Consider the following 18,634-nt stretch of genomic DNA (forward strand, 5'->3'; position numbering starts at 1 on the left):
TGCGTGAAATATGTCAAATATGCATGAAATAAATCTGAAATTCGCGCATGCGAATAAAGCTCATCCTAAACCGCTGCAACAGTTTCGGTCAAGTTAGGTACCCATGTTAGTTCAATATAGAAAAAAATAGAGTTGAGTGTGCTAACGTGGAGAGAGGAGGTAGGACGTGAAGGCAGGCACAGACATGAGGAGGAGGAGGAGGAGGAGAAGGAAGAGAGGATGAAAAGAGACAAGGAAGGGGAAGATGGAGAGGAGAGAAAGGCAGAGAGATGAGGGAGGAGGAGATCCAGACAGGGCAGAGCAGTTTTTCCTCTACAATACTTTGTTTCATACAATTCCTATGCAGTATGCTTACCAGACTTTTTCCTCTTTCTGATCTCTTCCAAAAATCTTCTTATTTCGCTTGTTTTCTTCTTTACTTCTTCATTCTTAAATCGGTCAGTTCACTTCATAGCTACATATCAAAACTTTCTAAATTTCGTTTTAACTGTTTAGGATTTACTACTGTAGAACACTACACCTCAGACATAACATTTAGCAAATCCTTTCCTCAGTTCCATTGGAATTCTTCTACACGTTACTAACTGCTTCACCTTTTCAGCAGCTCTCTGTCTTGATTTCTTGTCTAGAGCTTCCGTTCCATGTCGCAAAACTTTCCAAGTACATACAGGATTTTGCATGTTCTATCTTTCCTCCGTCTAAGAATGTGTTCAGACTCTTCCTTCTTCCCTATACACTTGAAACTACTAGCATTGCAATATCTACCATGCATAGTTCAGAGTGGCTCTGAGAAAAAATCACTTCCGCACATAAAATGTACTGTTATCAAACGATTGCATTAAATCGAGAACAATATTCCTAGAAATTGACGTTTGGAAAGTAAGTCGAGAAATAAGTCAAAGTAGGTACCCAGCAAACACAAGATTTAATAAAGGAAATGAAACTCCTGCATGACTCCGTGACCATTGTGGATATTTTGTGAATGAAACCGTCCAGATCGCTTACTAAAATTTCTTTATTCATTGCGTCGTTTCGGTTACTGCCATCATCAGGCATCAGAAAGTTTAGAGCTTGCAAAAGAAATTTTTGTATCAGCACTGCAGTATAACAACGTCAAGAAATTTGATAAGACAACTAGCAAATAGAAGTCGCCTAAATAGTTGATCAGTGATCCGTACTAGAGCCGAAACGGAGGCTACGCAGCGATGTCAGAAATACTGAACTCAGTGTTCCGGAATTTTTATCATTGCGAAATGTGACTAAGTGAGATCCGTTACTGTCCGATTACACAATAAGCAAAGTAGTGCACGTGGACAGTCCTTCTGTGGAGGGCTGGCACTGGCATTCGCACTCGCAAGCGTAGCCAGGCCTCCGTGCTGGCGAAGGCGATAGGCCAGGAAGTGACCGGATTCCATTCATTACGCCGACCGCGACTCACACGCTCAAAGGAAGATATTTTTAGGACAGGCGCTGAGTTCGGCTCGGTCACGCTTTACTGCATTCGCGTCCACTTTCGAGTCAACAGCATTGGAAGACATGCAGAGAACGACGAACTGCTGCCTAGAGAATTCGTTGCAGCAGCGACAAGAGAAACTGGGAAGGAAAGTTAATTTTGAAGTGCTCGGAATGTGAGGCGTCCCCGCAACACTATGGTGATGCAAATAAAGAGAAAAATTGATTAAGAGAAAGAGAAAGGACAGGGATAATGCTCTTGGTACTGGCGGGCACAAAACGTGCACGCAGCCAATACTGACGGTGCTAACAAAAGCCCTGGAGTTGGGCGGACAATGGAATTGGAAAATGAGATTGGAGGACTATCTACGATATGTTTTTCATCTGACGCTGAGGGAGGCGCGGGGATCAGCGGGGATCAGCCGATATTCGTCTTCGGAGCATAACTGCCACATGCAAGAAGTTGGCTTACCCAATCGGTCGAGCGTGAGTATAGTAAACTAAAGGAAAAAACCGGAACAGCAAGAAACAAGTAATGTAGAGTAATGAAATTTCGAGAATACAAGCGTCGAGGTAACATATTTAAGTCATTAACGTTACAGGATCACAGGTTAATGTAAGTCCGAGAAAGCTTATTGCAAATGTGAAATGCTAGTACATTAATAACCGGAGAAACCGTCAGAATGTTGAATGCAAGCGTGAAGGCGTGCGTGCATTGTGTTGTACGGGTTCCCGATGTCAGTCTAAGAGATGGAATTCCAAGCCTGTTGCAGTTGGTCTGTCAATACAGGGAAATTAATGCTGGTTGCCGATGACGCTGGAGTTACCGTTCAGTGACGTCGCTGTGTTCGTCATATCTGGTTAGCGAGCAGTCAAGGCGACATCACGACACTCTTTAGAGCATTTTGGGTTACAACAGCAGTACGTGATCGAGCGTTATCCTGTTGGAAAAACCTCCTTGGAATGCTGTTCGTGAATGGCAGCAAAACAGGTCAAATCACCATACTGACGCACAAATTTGCTTTTGCAGTCAGGGCGCGTGGGATAGCCACGAGAGTGCTCCTGCTATCACACGAAATCGCACAGCAGAACATATCCCCAGGTGTAGACCCAACGCGTCTAGGCCGCAGACAAGTTGGTTGCAAGTACTTATCTGACCACCTGCTAATCAACACGCGGCCATCTATGGCGAATGGCGACAAGGCAGAACCTACTTTCCTCAGAAAATACAGGAGACTGCCACTCCACCCTCCAATCAGCTCTCGCTTAAAACCTCTGAGGTCGGCAAAATGTAGGGGTCTGGTTTCAGTGGAATACACTCTACAGGTAATCTCGGTGCTGTCCTTGAAGTTCGTTGCGTCACTGTGATGTTAGTTGCTGATCGAACCGCTTTTGCAGATGTAGTACGGAGCGCCACAGCCAGATGCCGAACACGGTGGCCTTCCCTCTAGGTCATGGAAGTACAACGTGTCCGTCCCGATTCCGATCTTCTCGCTATCGTACTTTCCCGTGACCATCGTTGCCAACAATCATGTACAGGGCTTACAATCCTGCCGAGTTTTTCTGTAATGTTACGGAAGGAACATCCAGCTTCTCGAAACCCATTTACACGACCTCATTAAACCTTGGTGAGCTGTTGATAAATTTCTTCGTCGTTGTGTTAAAGGCATTCTTAACATCAGCTCAGTATACCCAGCCTGGAAGGTAAATGTGGCTCACGACTGTTACGGAGCGCCGACCGCGGTGACCGAGCGGTTCTAGGTGCTACAGTCTGAAACCGAGCGACGGCTTACGTTCGCAGGTACGAATCCTGCCTCGGGCATGGATGTGTGTGATGTCCTTAGGTTAGTTAGGTTTAAGTAGTTCTAAGTTCTAGGGGACCGATGACCTCAGAAGTTAAGTCCCATAGTGCTCAGAGCCATTTGAACCATTTGTTACGGAGCGTATTTAAAGCCAAGCTGATATGCATCCTCATAGTGGTTCAACGAGGGCTACTGTTATCCAACTTGCCCCAACTCTCAACAACTATCTTTCGGATGTGGAAACACGCCTACCAACTTTCGTTTCTCTCACAACTCCTTCTTTGTGTTCCGATTTTTTTTCTGTTACTGTGTATACTTACTGAGAAAGATCTGGACCAAGTATCCGGACGGTAACCGTCGCGACAGCAGCAGCCTTCTTCACGCACGCCAAACAGTGCAACGCACTCCTCTATTGCCAACCTAGTTCAAGCCACACTGAGAACTATGGTGTTTCGTTCAGGTGCGTAATTAACTGTTTATGGAATTACGCAGCGTGTTTTCTACCGATAATAAGAATATGTAGTGCTTAAAGTAGTGCTTAAACTACGTCTGGTGTCTACGGCAGGAGGCGGTACAAGAGGAGGGAGAGCTTGTGATACACTTAAGGAGGAACAACTGGTTGAGGGATGAAAGTATGGCTCAAACTCAGGATTTTTTTCTCGATACTGGAATGTAGTAGACGTATGGGGTTTTCTGCAATGAATAAAGCGTACATTGAAGTTTTTATTGGAAATTTTTTTACTGATAAACACTAATATCTTCACTGTGTAACTGGGATTTTCCCGAGGCAGCTCTAACTCCGGTTGTGGTTATCGGAAATGTGAAAGTAATATGGCACCCCGATCCTTGCTGTAATTTCAGTTAATCGTAGGGTTTTGAAAAATACAAATTGGCGAAATTATTGATATTTGAAAAATTTCCATTTCTCGGACCTCTCATTTCTGCCGAAAAAAATGTTAAATATCAACATTTAAAAAAATCGGCTATGATGAGGAAAAGAGAATTCAATTTCCTTCAAGGGAGACAGAAAATCATTGAAACTGGATGGAAATTCTAGCGTGCGCGACGACCATGCCGAAAGACATAGTTTTGAGAAGAACGTGTTTAAAGTTTGACAGGTATTAATGGGACAACTTAGCGGATATCATCGATGCCTGGCCCATAATAACTATTGCCCCGGATAGTGGATGGCCGCTTTCTGCTACTTTGACCAGGTTGTTGTTGTTGTTGTGGTATTCAGTCCTGAGACTGACCAGGTACGCCCTCAATTTTTGTCCTCAAAACCCTTTCCGTTCCTGGGTGCATCGTCCCTTGCGCCTCTATATTCAAGGAATCGACGCATTTTGTTACGGAGTAGTCAAGCGCCGGAACGCGAGTCGGGAACGATAGAGAAGAGATGGCTGTGAGAAGACGTCAGCCAACCGCACGCTGGTCGACCCATCTCCAGGACGGCAATGCCGGTAAGTGAAGAGGACATAAGCGCCGCGCCTTAAAAGGGCACGGCCGGTTTCCTTCCCCATCCTTCCCTAACCCGAGCTTGCGCTTCGTCTCTAATGACCTCGTTGTCGACGCGACGTTAAACAACTCTAACCTAACCTAACCTAAGCGCCGCGACTGACTGGCGACGCCCCAGTTCAATAGTAGCTTTAAGACTAGCGAGTTGGATAGAAGCGTCAACGCTCGTTACTTCGCTTGTACACTCTGTGTAACACAGACTTGGAAATTGTTACACTGAAGAGATTCCGTGCCAACGGCTTTGCCGCAGTGGTAACACCGCTTCCCGTCAGACCACCGAAGTTAAGCGCTGTCGGACTGGTCTAGCACTTGGATGGGTGACCATCCGATCTGCTGAGCGCTCTTGGCAAGCGTGGTGCACTCAGCCCTTGTGTGGCAAACTGAGGAGTGAGAAGTAGCGGCTCTGGTCTCGTCAGCTGACATACGACCGTGAGAGCGGTGAGCTGGCCACGTGCCCCTCCATATCCGCATCCAGTGATGATGCCTTTGAGCTGAGGATGACACGGAGGCCAGTCAGCACCCTGGGCCTTCATGGCCTGTTCAGGGTGGAGTTAAGATTTTTAGTTAGAAGAGAGTGCTTATTTCGTACGTCGCCCTTTGCTTGCGACTCTTCTTATAATTGTCAAAGTATTGTCATTTACTTTTTTGTAATAAAACTCATTAATACGATTTATTTGGATTGTTTTTCCAGCGAACCGAGTACGTAGGATTCCTAGATTCCACATATTTGACGACGTGCGTGGAGACAGAATATATTTCATTGCCGACTTTGATCTGAAGGGCATCTGCCACGTGCGTTAATCCATTATGCCCTGCACTGAATAGACATACGGTCAAATTTGAACCAATTTTAACAGTTTCGCTTCGGCTGGACGTTATTTTGGAGCGTATTTCCAGATGAGGCTATTGACACTTTCATTCAAATTCTGAGTACAACCGCCCAAACAATGCTCCAGCATGAATTTTCACTCTACAGCGGAGTGTGCGCTGACATAAAACTTCCTGGGAGATTAAAACAGTGTGCTGGACCGAGACTCGAACTCGAGACCTTTGCCCAGGGCGTGAGTCGTGCTTGGGTAGCTCAGTTGGTAGAGCACTTGCCTGCTAAAGACAAAGGTCCTGAGTTCGAGTCTCGGTCGGGCAGACAGTTTTAATTGGCCAGGAAGTTTCAATGCTCCAGCAATTCAGATTTAGTCAAATCGGTATAAATAGTGGTGACGTCATCGATAACGACTTGTGGCAACCAGTTTTCTAACCCGAGACGTACCGTGTGGGCTCGGCTTCAAACGCTCACAGTATCATTATTTCTTGGGGGTTCGCGCATAATTTTTGGGGAATAATTCCAAGACGTACATACATCCGAATTCCTTATCAAAAGAATTTCGAGTTTTTCGACCGCCACCCTGTCATTCCCCCTTAAGGCTGTCTCGAGGTCATTGTTATTGTCTTTAGAGAGCAGGAAGCGTTACAGTAAGTTCCGTGGCGAGATGCGGAGCGGGCTCACACTGTGGAGGGACGCACCTATGATGAGTGCCTGCGGCAGGCGGCGCGACGTCCTGGCGAAGTGCACCCTGCCGGCGGCCGCCGCCCCCGGGCCCTCGGTGCCCGCCGCCTGCAGCTGCAGCTGCAGCTGCTCCTCGCTGGCGGCGGCGGCCGCGGCGGCGGCGGCGGCTGCGGCGGCGGCCAGCTCGGCTTTGAGCTGCGCCGCGGCGGCCGCCCCCGAGGACTCGAGCACCGAGTGCAGCGCGCCGTCGTACAGCAGGTGCAGCGCCAGCAGCAGCGACACCAGCGCCACGCCCGCCAGCGCGGCCGCCACGCGAGGCCGCGACACGCACTCTGCGCACGCGCCGCCGCCCCCGCTGCCGGTGACGCCACCGCACCCTTCCGGCGCCGCCCCCGAGCCCGCCGCCGGCCCCAGCAGCGGCTCAGGCGTCAAAGATCCGGACGTCGTCGCCGCTGCCGTCGTCGTCAGGGGCCTCATAGCACCCCACCATCTGTAACACAATAACACGCACACACTGATATAAGCGAAGGAGAACCGTGCCGAGCGCTTTGCTACAGAAGAATGTCAGACATGGCGTTACACTAAGAACGCAAGATTTGAATTGCGAGCCATTTTGCCTGTCATGATTCAGTACTTCTGTAATTGCGACAAGGCGACAGGAGACAGAAGTTAGTAAACATGGATTATTACATGATACAACACCACGTTTTCAGAGTTAAACATCTGTCAAAATGGCGAAACTTAAATACTACAACACGTAAATGATAATGTACCAGGTTCGTCAACTGTGATTAGCATAATCGAATAGTACTGGTTCAATTTTTCATGGAGAGAAAACACACGACACGACCTCCTATCGATCCTTCAGAAACAAACATCTCCTCATTTCTCCAGATCGTACCTGAGAGTCCAACAACCTCGATTACTCATCGTGCACATGAAATGGACATTTATTCAGCCACTCTGCACCACATTCCCACTAAAGATTAGTATCGCTCTGCTTACTAAATCCAACTGATTCAACAACTTCTCCTGGCATAGCGAAAAAGAGTTAAAAAATTCCATGACTAAACAAGAAGCATATTTCGATGTTCTGGACTAAATCATCTTCAACGACGACTCCCATTTTATGCTGGATGGCTTCGTTGACAGTTTCCGCATTTAGGATTCAGCATATCCACCAGTGACTGAGAGAAAGAAAAGAATCCCCATCGTGTCATTATTTGGAGTGAACTGAACTCTGAAGGAATCACTGGATCATTTTTTTCTGTTAAAATAAGGCACGTACAGCATCAACAGTAAATGGTGGACAGTCTTCCAATGCTGAGGAAGAAGACAATTACTTCGTCTGAAATTTCTGACCATAATAACGAGTGCTGTTGTTCTTTATTGGGACGAATTATTTAGATTTTGCCTATATTTGTGCAGTATTGTGACAATCTGACGTTCCTTCTGAAAAACCAGTTTCGGCACTTAAAATAGATTTATGGTACCCTTTCGTAGTATTTTTATGGATTACACTATTTTTCATATTTTTTAACGCTAGAATCATACTGTTTCCTTTCCGGCAAGTTTTTTTTCCCATTCGTTTAAATAGGTACTGCATTTTACCCCACGGAAGGGCAGAACTGGGTACTGTGCCATGACGGCGTTACCTTTTTTTACTCCGAGATGGTTTATTTTAAGGTGAAACCGGTCTAGTATCGTGTTGTTGTGTTGCTGAATTTACAAGATCGGAATAGCCCCAAATTGTAAACTTAGTGGTCAATAAAGCTAATTTAACGGGGCGTTTGCGTAAGGGCGTGCAAAAATGTAAGAAGACAGAGAATGCTCCACTGAACAATTTAAGGTAGTAAACTAGAGAAACCAGATTAACGAGATATGGAAGTAAATGTGTCTACCATTTTGCCTAGCATTACCATTTTCCGGCTTATTTACAACTTTCATGCGTAAAAGTTTACATGTACTGTGCTGTTTATTTACATATACATTTTTTTAATTCCCTGCAAGGAAATAAGCTGGAGGAGCGTAACAACCAGGAAGTCATGATGCAGGTTTGTTTACTTTACTTCTTTATAAAGTCGCTCTGTTGTATCGTATTTACATTGTCCTATGACAGATCTTGCTATGAATCAACGACAGACACATTCATTACTCAGTGGTATTCAGAGACGTACAGTACAGCACTAAGGAGTAGTGCCGGCACAGTTTCGTATAACTCACTGACATGCACCTTGTGTATGGGGAAGTACGTTGCAATGCTCTCGATGCTGAAGGGCTGTACATAGAACGATTTCCTAACAGGCAACGTCCTCACTTTACTGTGCATGTCTGCAACCGTCTCAGTGCTGTATTTCCTGGTCGCTGGATTGGATGGAGAGATCGTATTCCATGGCTTACGAGGTCACCTCACCGGAATCTGCTTGATTAATTTATATGGGTATATCCAAAGTCACTTGTATACGAGACCCCAATGGACAATGAGGTGGAATTAATTGCCAAAATTGTAGCTGCCTGTGGTGTCACAGAGATATTTGTCAAGGTTTATCAGAATCTCTTTCTCCGATGTCATGCTTGAATTGAGGCTGATGGCAGTCAGTTTCAGCACTTTTTCTAGAATACAGTACAAATGGTAAAGTATAACTAATGTAAATAAGGATTTTATTCCTATTAACACCTTAAGATGGCTTCTCCAGGTTCCCTACCTCAAATTGTTCAGTGGAGCATCCTCTATGTCCTGTTAAATTTTTGCACGCTCTTACGGAAACTCCCCGTATGAATTAAAATTTAAGGTACAGGGTTCTGCCCCACTTTTCCCACGAGTAGCCCTGTATTTGTGAGCCGGATTCCAGTGCGAGCACCGTGTAGTAATGAGCACTGTGGTGTCTGGAAACAGTAGTGAAACAGAATCTTCGACGCGCTGCCGCAGAGCCCTGTGGACCGAGAGGTGTGAAGCAACGCACGGGGGGAGGAATTCGAGTGCTGTGGACCGACCGGCTCCCCCTGCACAGCGCGTTCCCGGCATGCCACAGGCGGACGCGACCTGAGTGCGTCTCCGCCGATCCCAACAGACCCCACCAACGCCACCTTCCGTCTGGCAGCTTCCGGCCGCTCGGAAAAGCCCATACCCTCCCGCCGCCTCTCATATCGCCTCACCTCAGCGTGGCTCCTCTCACGAACGCAAGCGACAGGCTCAATTTCACTGCCAAAAGGCAGCGTATATTTTACAAGTGAAGTCGGTTAAAATAAAGGCACTTGTGTTGGCACACATCTGTTTAGTTTCTCCATCCATGGGTTCACAACCTCTGAATGCATCAACCAATTTTTGTGGTCACCGTAGGGCGACAATTTTCTGTTATAATGCACTATTACTGGCCAGTTTCGGCTTGTGATCATTACAAATTCCTGAAATATTAATACCAAAAAGGCTAACAAGTGGAAAGTCTTGAACATCACATAATGCATTCAGGAAAGTACTCTGTAGCTCGTCATGTACACTACTGGCCATTAAAATTGCTACACCAAGAAGAAATGCAGATGATAAACGGGTATTCATTGGACAAATATATTATACTAGAACTGAAATGTGATTACATTTTCACGCAATTTGAGTGCATAGATCCTGAGAAATCAGTACCCAGAACAACCACCTCTGGGCGCAATAACGGCCTTGATACACCTGGGCATTGAGTCAAACAGAGCTTGGATGGCGTGTACAGGTACAGCTGAACATTGAAGCTTCAACACGATACCACAGTTCATCAAAAGTAGTGACTGGCCTATTGTGACGAGCCAGTTGCTCGGCTACCGTTGACCAGACGTTTTCAGTTGGTGAGAGATCCGGAGAATGTGCTGGCCAGGGCAGCAGTCGAACATTTTCGGTATCCAGAAAGGGCCATACTGGAGCTGCAACTTGCGGTCGTGCATTATCCTGCTGAAATGTAGGGTTTCGCAGGGATCGAATGAAGGGTAGAGCCACGGGTCGTAACACATCTGAAATGTAACGTCCACTGTTCAAAGTGCCGTCAATGCGAACAAGAGGTGACCGAGACGTGTAACCAGTGGCACCCCATACCATCACCCCGGGCGATACGCCAGTATGGCGATGACGAATTCACGCTTCCAATGTGCGTTCACAACGATGTAGCCAAACACGGATGCGACCATCATGATGCTGTAAACAGAACCTGGATTCATCCGAAAAAAATGACGCTTTGCCATTCGTGCACCCAGGTTCGTCGTTGAGTACACCATCGCAGGCGCTCCTGTCTGTGATGCAGCGTCAAGGGTAACCGCAGCCATGGTCTCCGAGCTGATACTCCATGCTGCTGGAAAGTCGTCGAACTGTTCGTGCAGATGATTGTTGTCTTGCAAAGGTCCGCATCTGTTGACTCAGGGATCGAGATGTGGCTGCACGATCCGTTACAGCCATGCAGATAAGATGCCTGTCATCTCGACTGCTAGTGGTACGAGGCCGTTGGGATCCAGCACGGCGTTCCGTATAACCCTCCTGAACCCACCGATTCCATATTATGCTAACAGTCATTGGATCTCGACCAACACGAGCAACAATGTCGCGATACGATAATCCGCAATCGCGATAGGCTACAATCCAACCTTTATCAAAGTCGGAAACGTGATGGTACGCATTTCTCCTCCTTACATGAGGCATCACAACAACGTTTCACCAGGCAACGCCGGTCAACTGCTGTTTGTGTATGAGAAATCGGTTGGAAACTGCCCTCATGTAGCAAGTTGTAGGCCAACCTTGTGTGAATGCTCTGAAAAGCTAATTATTTGTATATCACAGCATCTTCTTCCTGTCAGTTAAATTTCGCGCCTGTACCACGTCATCTTCGTGGTGTAGCAATTTTAATGGCCAGTAGTGTAATATAATTGCTGTTGCAAAACGACTTCCAGGTCCTTGCCTACGACATCTAACAGCACAAAATGGCCTTTCACTTCCAAAGAAGTGAACAGTCGTTATAAAACTGCGGGAACTGGCAATGTTCAAAGAACACGTTTTTACCATGACGTTTTACAGACTCGATGTTTACGAGCAGAGAGGTAACCTGTTTGGCCACAGTTTTGCATTCAGTTAGTGCCTTGTCACTTTTCTAAGTTTAAAAGACTGACATCCTGTATTTAAGTACCATTTTCTTACTCATCAATCTTCTCGCTGTTTGGACGCTGCCTGCCACTAATTCCTCTCCTCTGATAACGTCACCACTTCAGAGCAGCACGTGCTACCTGTATCGTCGGATATCTAATGGACGTCTTCTAATCTCTGTTTTGCTCTAAGGATTTTACCCTCTGCAGTTCCCTCTAGGACGGTAGAGGTTGTTTGCGGATGCTTCAACACACATCCTACTATCCTGTCCCTTCTTCTTGTCAATGTTTTCCTATTTACCTTTCTTCACCGATCCGATGAAAATCTCCTAATTCCTTAACAATTCACCTTAATTTTCTTCTGTAGCAGAATATTTGAAACACTTCGATTCTCTTCTGTTTCTGCTTTTCGACAGTCCATGTTTCACTACGATACAACGGGGTGCTCCACACGTACTTCTCAGAAATTTCTTCTTCAAATTAAGGCCTGTGTTTGATACTATTAGACTTCTCTTGGCCGATAATGCCCTTTTTGCCGGTGCTAGTCTGTTTTTCATCTCCTCCTTGCTTAGTTTGATATTCGTTATATTGGTTTCAAAGTAGCAGAATTCCTTTACTTCATCTACTTCATCACCACCAATTTTGATGTCAATTTTCTCGCTATTCTCGTTTCTACTACTTTTCATTACTTTTATCTTTTTCCAGTTTACTCTCAGTCTATGCTTTCACTCATCAGACTGTTCATTTGATTCAGCAGATCCTGCAATTCTTCTTCACTCTCACTGAGAATAGCAATGTAATCAGCGTACCTTAATTTTGATATCCTTTTACTCCACATTTTAATCCTCCTCTTGAACCTTTATTTCCCTCATTAGTCCTTCGATGTAGAGATTGAATAGTAGGGGCGAAAGAATACATCCCTGTCTTTCACACAGGATGTCACTTACGTACGTCACATTGGTCACAATGCTCTGGACACGCACCATCTATGATTTGTGGCTGTATCCAGAAGCACCCCAGACCACAAGACCTCGAGCTAACGCTGTATATCTTGTGCAAATGCAGTCAATCTGATGCTGCTCCCCCTGTCTGCGGCGAACTAAAATGCAGCCATCATTTTCAAACAAACGGAACCTGGATTCGTCCGGAAACACTGTCTGATGACATTCCTGTCCCCAGTGACGTCGTTCCATACACCACTGCAGTCTAGCGTGTTTCTGCACATTCGTCAAAGGTAGGCGGAGAAGTGGGTCGACACGCACGTAACCCAAGCCGTAATTAACGGCGACGGAGTGTCACCCATGATAGTGTACGGTGCGTTACACTGTTCCAATGTTGCGCCAGAGCCGAGGAGGAATCAGATCTGTCCTGCAATACCATTAGGATAAGGTGTTGATCTTCTCGGGGAGGGGAGGGGGAGGGGGGAGGGAGAGAGGGGAGAGAGGGGGGGTTGGGTGGGTGCTGCGACCTTACTCATGTCGTCGTGTTCTACGGCCTTCCGTGAACAATTCTGCACATACCCGTCACACTGCGGAAACACTTGGTCCTACACGATCACCAGTTTCCTGGATGGATGCACCGCATTCTCTCATGCCAATTATGCGCCCTCTTTCAAACTCACTGTTTTGACGGTACTCTGCGAGGCATCCTGCACCTCTGCTAAAGTCACACTGATCCACTACCTTTCGTTTATACCAACAAGAGAGCCACAGGCACATTTTACCGGTGGGTGATGTTTGCACCGTTACATCGATGTTGACCTTGAAACCGGGGGCTGACATGGTTCTGCAGAACATGCTAATGTACATGTCCTATGAATATGAATGTCCCATTCCAAGTTATTCAAGATGTTCTCGTTTTTTTCTGAAAATGTGTGTAAAAATACCATCTGGTATACGCTTTCACTGTGATTCACAGACTATGGTTGTAGCTGAAGATAAAGTGCGAGTCAGCTGCTCGACCTCGTTCTGGTTCCGAACGAAGAAGCTTAGGACGCAACCACTCATTTTTCACCTAATTACTTCCGTGAAAACTTAATCTATCTACACTACTAGCCATTAAAACTGCTACACCACGCAGATGACGTGCCACAGACGCGAAATTTAACCGACAGGAAGAAGATCCTGTGATATGCAAATAATTAGCTTTTCAGAGCATTCACACAAGTTTGGGGCCGGTGGCGACACCTACAACGTGCTGACATACGGAAAGTTTCCAACCGATTTTCATACACAAACAGCAGTTGACCGATGTTGCCGGGTGAAACGTTGTTGTGATGGCTCGTGTAAGGAGGAGAAATTGCGTACCATAACGTTCCAACTTTGATAAAGTTTGGATTGTAGCCTATCGCGATTGCGGTATATCGTATCGCGACATTGCTGCTCGCGTTGGTCGAGATCCAATGACTGTTAGCATAATATGGAATCGGTGGGTTCAGGAGGGTAATACGGAACGCCGGGCTGGATCCTAGCGGCCTCGTATCACTAGCAGTCGAGATGATAGGCATCTTATCCGCATTTCTGTAAGGGATCGTGCAGCCCCGTCTCGATCCCTAAGTCAACAGATGGAAACGTTCGCAAGACAACAACCATCACGAACAGTTCGACGACGTTTGCAGCAGCATGGACTATCAGCTCGGACACTGTAGCTGCGGCCGGCCGTGGTGGCCTTGCGGTTCTAGGCACTTCAGTCCGGAACCGCGTGACTGCTACGGTCGCAGGTTCGAATCCTGTCTCGGGCATGGATGTGTGTGAAGTCCTTAGGTTAGTTAGGTTTAAGTAGTTCTAAGTTCTAGGGGACTGATGACCTCAGATGTTAAGTGCCATAGTGCTCAGAGCCATTTGAACCACCGTAGCTGCTGTTACACTTGACACTGCATCACAGGCAGGAGCGCCTACGATGGTGTACTCAACGGCGAACCTGGGTGCACGAATGGCAAAACGTCATTTTTTCGGGTGAATCCAGTTTCTGTTTACAGCATCATGATGGTCGCATCCGTGTTTGGCGACATCATGGTGAACGCACATTGGAAGCGTGAATTCGCCATACCCATACTTGCACATCACCCGGCGTGATGGTACGGGGTGCCATTGGTTACATGTCTCGATGACCTCTTGTTCGCATTGAAAGCACTTTGAACAGTGAACGCTACAACGAACCGTAGCTCTACCGTTCATTCGATCCCTGCGGAACCCTACATTTCAGCAGGATAATGCACGACCGCATGTTGCAGGTCCTGTACGGGTCTTTCTGGATACAGAAAATGTTCGACTGCTGCCCTGGCCAGCACATTCTCCAGATCTCTCACCAACTGAAAACGTCTGGTCAATGGTGGTAGAGCAATTGGGTCGTCACAATATGCCAGTCAATACTCTTGATGAACTGTGGTATCGTGTTGAAGTTGCATGGGCAGCTGTACCTGTACATGCTATCCAAGCTCTGTTTGACTCAATGCCCAAGCGTATCAAGGTCGTTATTGCGCCCAGAGATGGTTGTTCTGGGTACTGATTTCTCAGGATCTATGCACCCAAATTACGTGAAAATGTAATCATATGTCAGTTCTAGTATAAAATATTTGTCCAATGAATACCCGTTTATCTTCTGCATTTCTTCTTTGTGTAGCAATTTTAATGGCCAGTAGTGTATCTTCCAGGTTGGCCTAGAGTTTAGTAGAACAGTTACTGTAAATTAATGTCGTCACAACGGGAGATGTGTGACGTATTTAAACCAATCTACTAATAGCGGAGGGCATAGCGCCGAGCCAGTTTAGCAGTTCCTCCCGACTGTAGATTCCGTAATGCAGTTTTCGGCGACAATGAATGTCCACGATCGTCTCCTGCTCGGTCGTTTCGCTCCTGAGAAGGCGGCTTCACGGGCGTGTCTAGCATTCTTAGCCTTCCATTATGGGTCGTCGCGTAGCTCTACGAAGGAGTAGCTTTATTTGCGTTAAAGTCGGAATGCCGTGGCCGTAAGCTGTGCCTTTTGGGAAAGTGTCGCGGGCAACCGAGCTGGATACTGCGGTATATAAATAGCAGTGGCACGAGGCATAACCTGTTCCGCTGCCGCTCAGCCGTTAACAGGCGGCAGGCCGCTCGGCAGCCCACCAGCGCGGGGCGCCTCGCAGGTGCCGGCAGGGCTGCTCCAGCCGCGCCCGTGGAACGCCAAACCCGACAGTCAGCAGAGTGCGACACTGCGGCTGCCGTCAGCTCCGACGGTTCTTCACGCCGTACAGTAGCCACGTATTCACTGCAAACTGTCGCCACTACGCACACAATCAGAGGGCTTATAAGTGCTGCCGAGACTTGCTGCTAACGACGCCACCACGTACATTATTATTGTTTTCAGAATGAGATTTTCACTCTGCAGCGGAGTGTGCGCTGACATGAAACTTCCTGGCAGATTAAAACTGTGTGCCCGACCGAGACTCGAACTCGGTACCTTTGCCATTCGCGGAGTGAAAATCTCATTCTGGAAACATCCCCAGGCTGTGACTAACCCATGTCTCCGCAATATCCTTTGTTTCAGGAGTGCTAGTTCTGCAATGGTCGCAGGAGAGCTTCTGTAAAGTTTGGAAGGTAGGAGACGAGGTACTGGCAGAAGTAAAGCTTTGAGGATGGGGTGTGAGTCATGCCTGGGTAGCTCAGTTGGTAGAGCACTTGCCAGCGAAAGGTAAAGGTCCCGAGATCGAGTCTCGGTCTGGCACACAGTTTTAATCTGCCAGTAAGTTTCATTATTATTGTTGTTGCAGTCGCCAATTTGAAGACTGGTTTGATACAGCTCTCCGCGGTTCTCTATCCTGCACAGGCCTCTTCATCTCTGCATAACTACTGCCATTTTCATCCATTTAAACGTCCTTACCTCAATCGAGCTTCTGTCTCCCTCCATTGCCAATGGACCACCCCTTGATATCTCGGATGTGTCCTATCACCTAGGGCTGTTGATAAAATATCAAATGTTCAAATGTGCGTCAAATCTTATGGGACTCGTCATCAGTCCCTAAGCTTACACACTACTTAACCTAAATTATCGTAAGGACAAACACACACACCCATGCCCGAGGGAGGACTCGAACCTCCGCCAGGACCGAAAAAATAATGATGTCGCTATTTCTTCCAAAAACATCGCTATTTATAGGTGACCCCTTTTCACTAAATATATCGATGTCGAAATGGCAATATCGAGTGCCGGCTTTTTTTTTGCATTTTTTTTGTAATTTTCGCACCTAAATATTTGAAACTGTTCTCTCGAAACTGTACTCGGACATAATTTTACTTCCACTATGTGAAGGAGTCTTACTGCTCTCTTAGCTTCCACCACGTCCAGTCTTTCTTTTTGAATATGTGAAGCAAATGTAGGTGGCAACAAAGAAAAGTCTGGTTGCACTGGAGGTGGCGGTGTAAATGGAACAACAAGATTTACGATGTAAAGAATAGCACAACAGTTGTGTTAAAAAACAATTTTTAACGCAACTAGTGTGCTATTTGTCCCAAGCGGCATTCTAAAAAATAATTGCTGAACATCGTGAACAAATATCTAAGTGACAACATTGATTTTTGCGGTGTACGGAGGCGTGTAAGAGGAAATTCTGACGTAATCGGAGCTCAGCGCTACCGACAGAAACTGCAACGTTTAAGTTCATGCCGTTGTGGCCGAGCGGTTGTAGGCGCTTCAGTCTGGAACCAAGCGACCGCAACGGTCGTCGGTTCGAATCCTGCCTCGGGCATGGATGTCCTTAGGCTAGTTGGGTTCAAGTAGTTCTAAGTTCTAGGGGACTGATGACCTCAGATGCCAAGTTCCATTGTGGTCACAGCCATTTGAACAATTTTTTTAAGTTCACGCAATTTTGGCGCTACAATTGCTAGGTCACTAGGTTTGTAGAAATGAAAAAACAGGGAATCGACGTTAAGTGTTCCGGACAAATCCGACATGTGATGAATCCGAACGACGGACCCATTGGACACCCCTAATTTTGCCGCATCGATGCAGTTACCATAGTTAACAAAGTGGTTATGGCCAAAGGTGGACGTGTATCTTTTTCCTTTTCATTCTTGCTCTAGGAGCTGCTAACTTGTTGAAGCACAGAATATCTAATAATAGATCGATACTCAAATATACGGATCTATAACAGGCATTATATTTATTTCGATTTATCGATATCCGAAACGACAAATTTTTAATATCGACATATCGGACACCCGATGTTTTTAAAAATATCAGCAGTCCAACTATCAACTGATTCTTCCGTTTACTCAATTTTCTCTGTAGTAAGATCACCAGACAAAAAATTAGTCACCCAGTTTGCAGGCGCTGATGATTTTTAAGCATTCACAGTTGGCGCACTGGCTTTCCATGAGCAGTAGCGAGCAGCGACTCATTTGTGTTTCAACCGGACATTGAACTTAAACATGGGTAAATGTAAGGACGTGACAGTGTGGCAAAAAGAGGTAGTCGTGTTTGACCGAGTCCATGGTCATGCGGTGTTGCTGCGTTTGATGGTTTTTCGTGGCGAACTGTTTACCGTGTCTACAAGCAGAGTTGTAATACAAGTAGTCACGAAAAACGTCGTCAGAATTATGGCCGGCAAAAGATACTGACTGAGAGGAATCGGAGACACATTTCACGGTTTGTGAATCAAAATCGCTCCCAGTTCGGATACGCCGGCCACTGTCGCCGAGCGGTTCTAGACGCTTCAGTCCGGAACCGCGCTGCTGCTACGGTCGGTTTAAGTAGTTCTAAGTCTTGGGGACTGATCACCTCAGATGTTAAGTCCCATAGTGCTTAGACCCATTTGAACCCAAACCGGACAAGAATTGCTGCAGGCAGTCAGTAGAGGTTTATTCTAAACAGTTAGCGAGAGAACTCTACGACGGGAACTATATGCCGTGAACAATTGGCCCCCCGCAAGAGGCCATTGCTCATATAGGCACGAAAAAGGCGACAGTAGCAAAGTTCATCGGGCTGGAAGAATAGACTGGTTTTGTGAATACTCCCCCATACTGTTACATATTGATTGGCTTTCAAAATCATCTGACTTAAACCCCACGCAAATTCTGTGGGAGATTTTGGAGCAGCATAACGCGCTGACGTCAGCATCCCCGTTGTTTGATGGAACTGTGCGATCAAAGTCTCAGAGAGTGGCTTAACCTGGACGCGACGTACCCGCACAGCTTTGTGGGGCCAATTCTTAATCGAATCCAGACGATTGTCAAGTCCAGAGATGGAATCACACGCCATTAAATGATGCTTTAAATAA

General features: G+C 46.5%; 1 protein-coding gene across 1 annotated transcript in view; it reads right to left on the reverse strand.

Moving 5' to 3' along the window:
* Positions 1 to 18,634, reverse strand: part of LOC126334532 (heparan sulfate glucosamine 3-O-sulfotransferase 1) — a 324,346-nt gene that overhangs the window by 96,771 nt on the left and 208,941 nt on the right. Inside the window, exon 2 of the mRNA XM_049996889.1 lies at positions 6,291 to 6,763. Within this exon, the coding sequence (XP_049852846.1) occupies positions 6,291 to 6,763 (473 nt within the window). The remainder of the gene's footprint in view (positions 1 to 6,290; positions 6,764 to 18,634) is intronic.

Source organism: Schistocerca gregaria, chromosome 1 (genome assembly GCF_023897955.1).
Source record: "Schistocerca gregaria isolate iqSchGreg1 chromosome 1, iqSchGreg1.2, whole genome shotgun sequence".
Classification (NCBI taxonomy): Eukaryota; Metazoa; Arthropoda; class Insecta; order Orthoptera; family Acrididae; genus Schistocerca; species Schistocerca gregaria.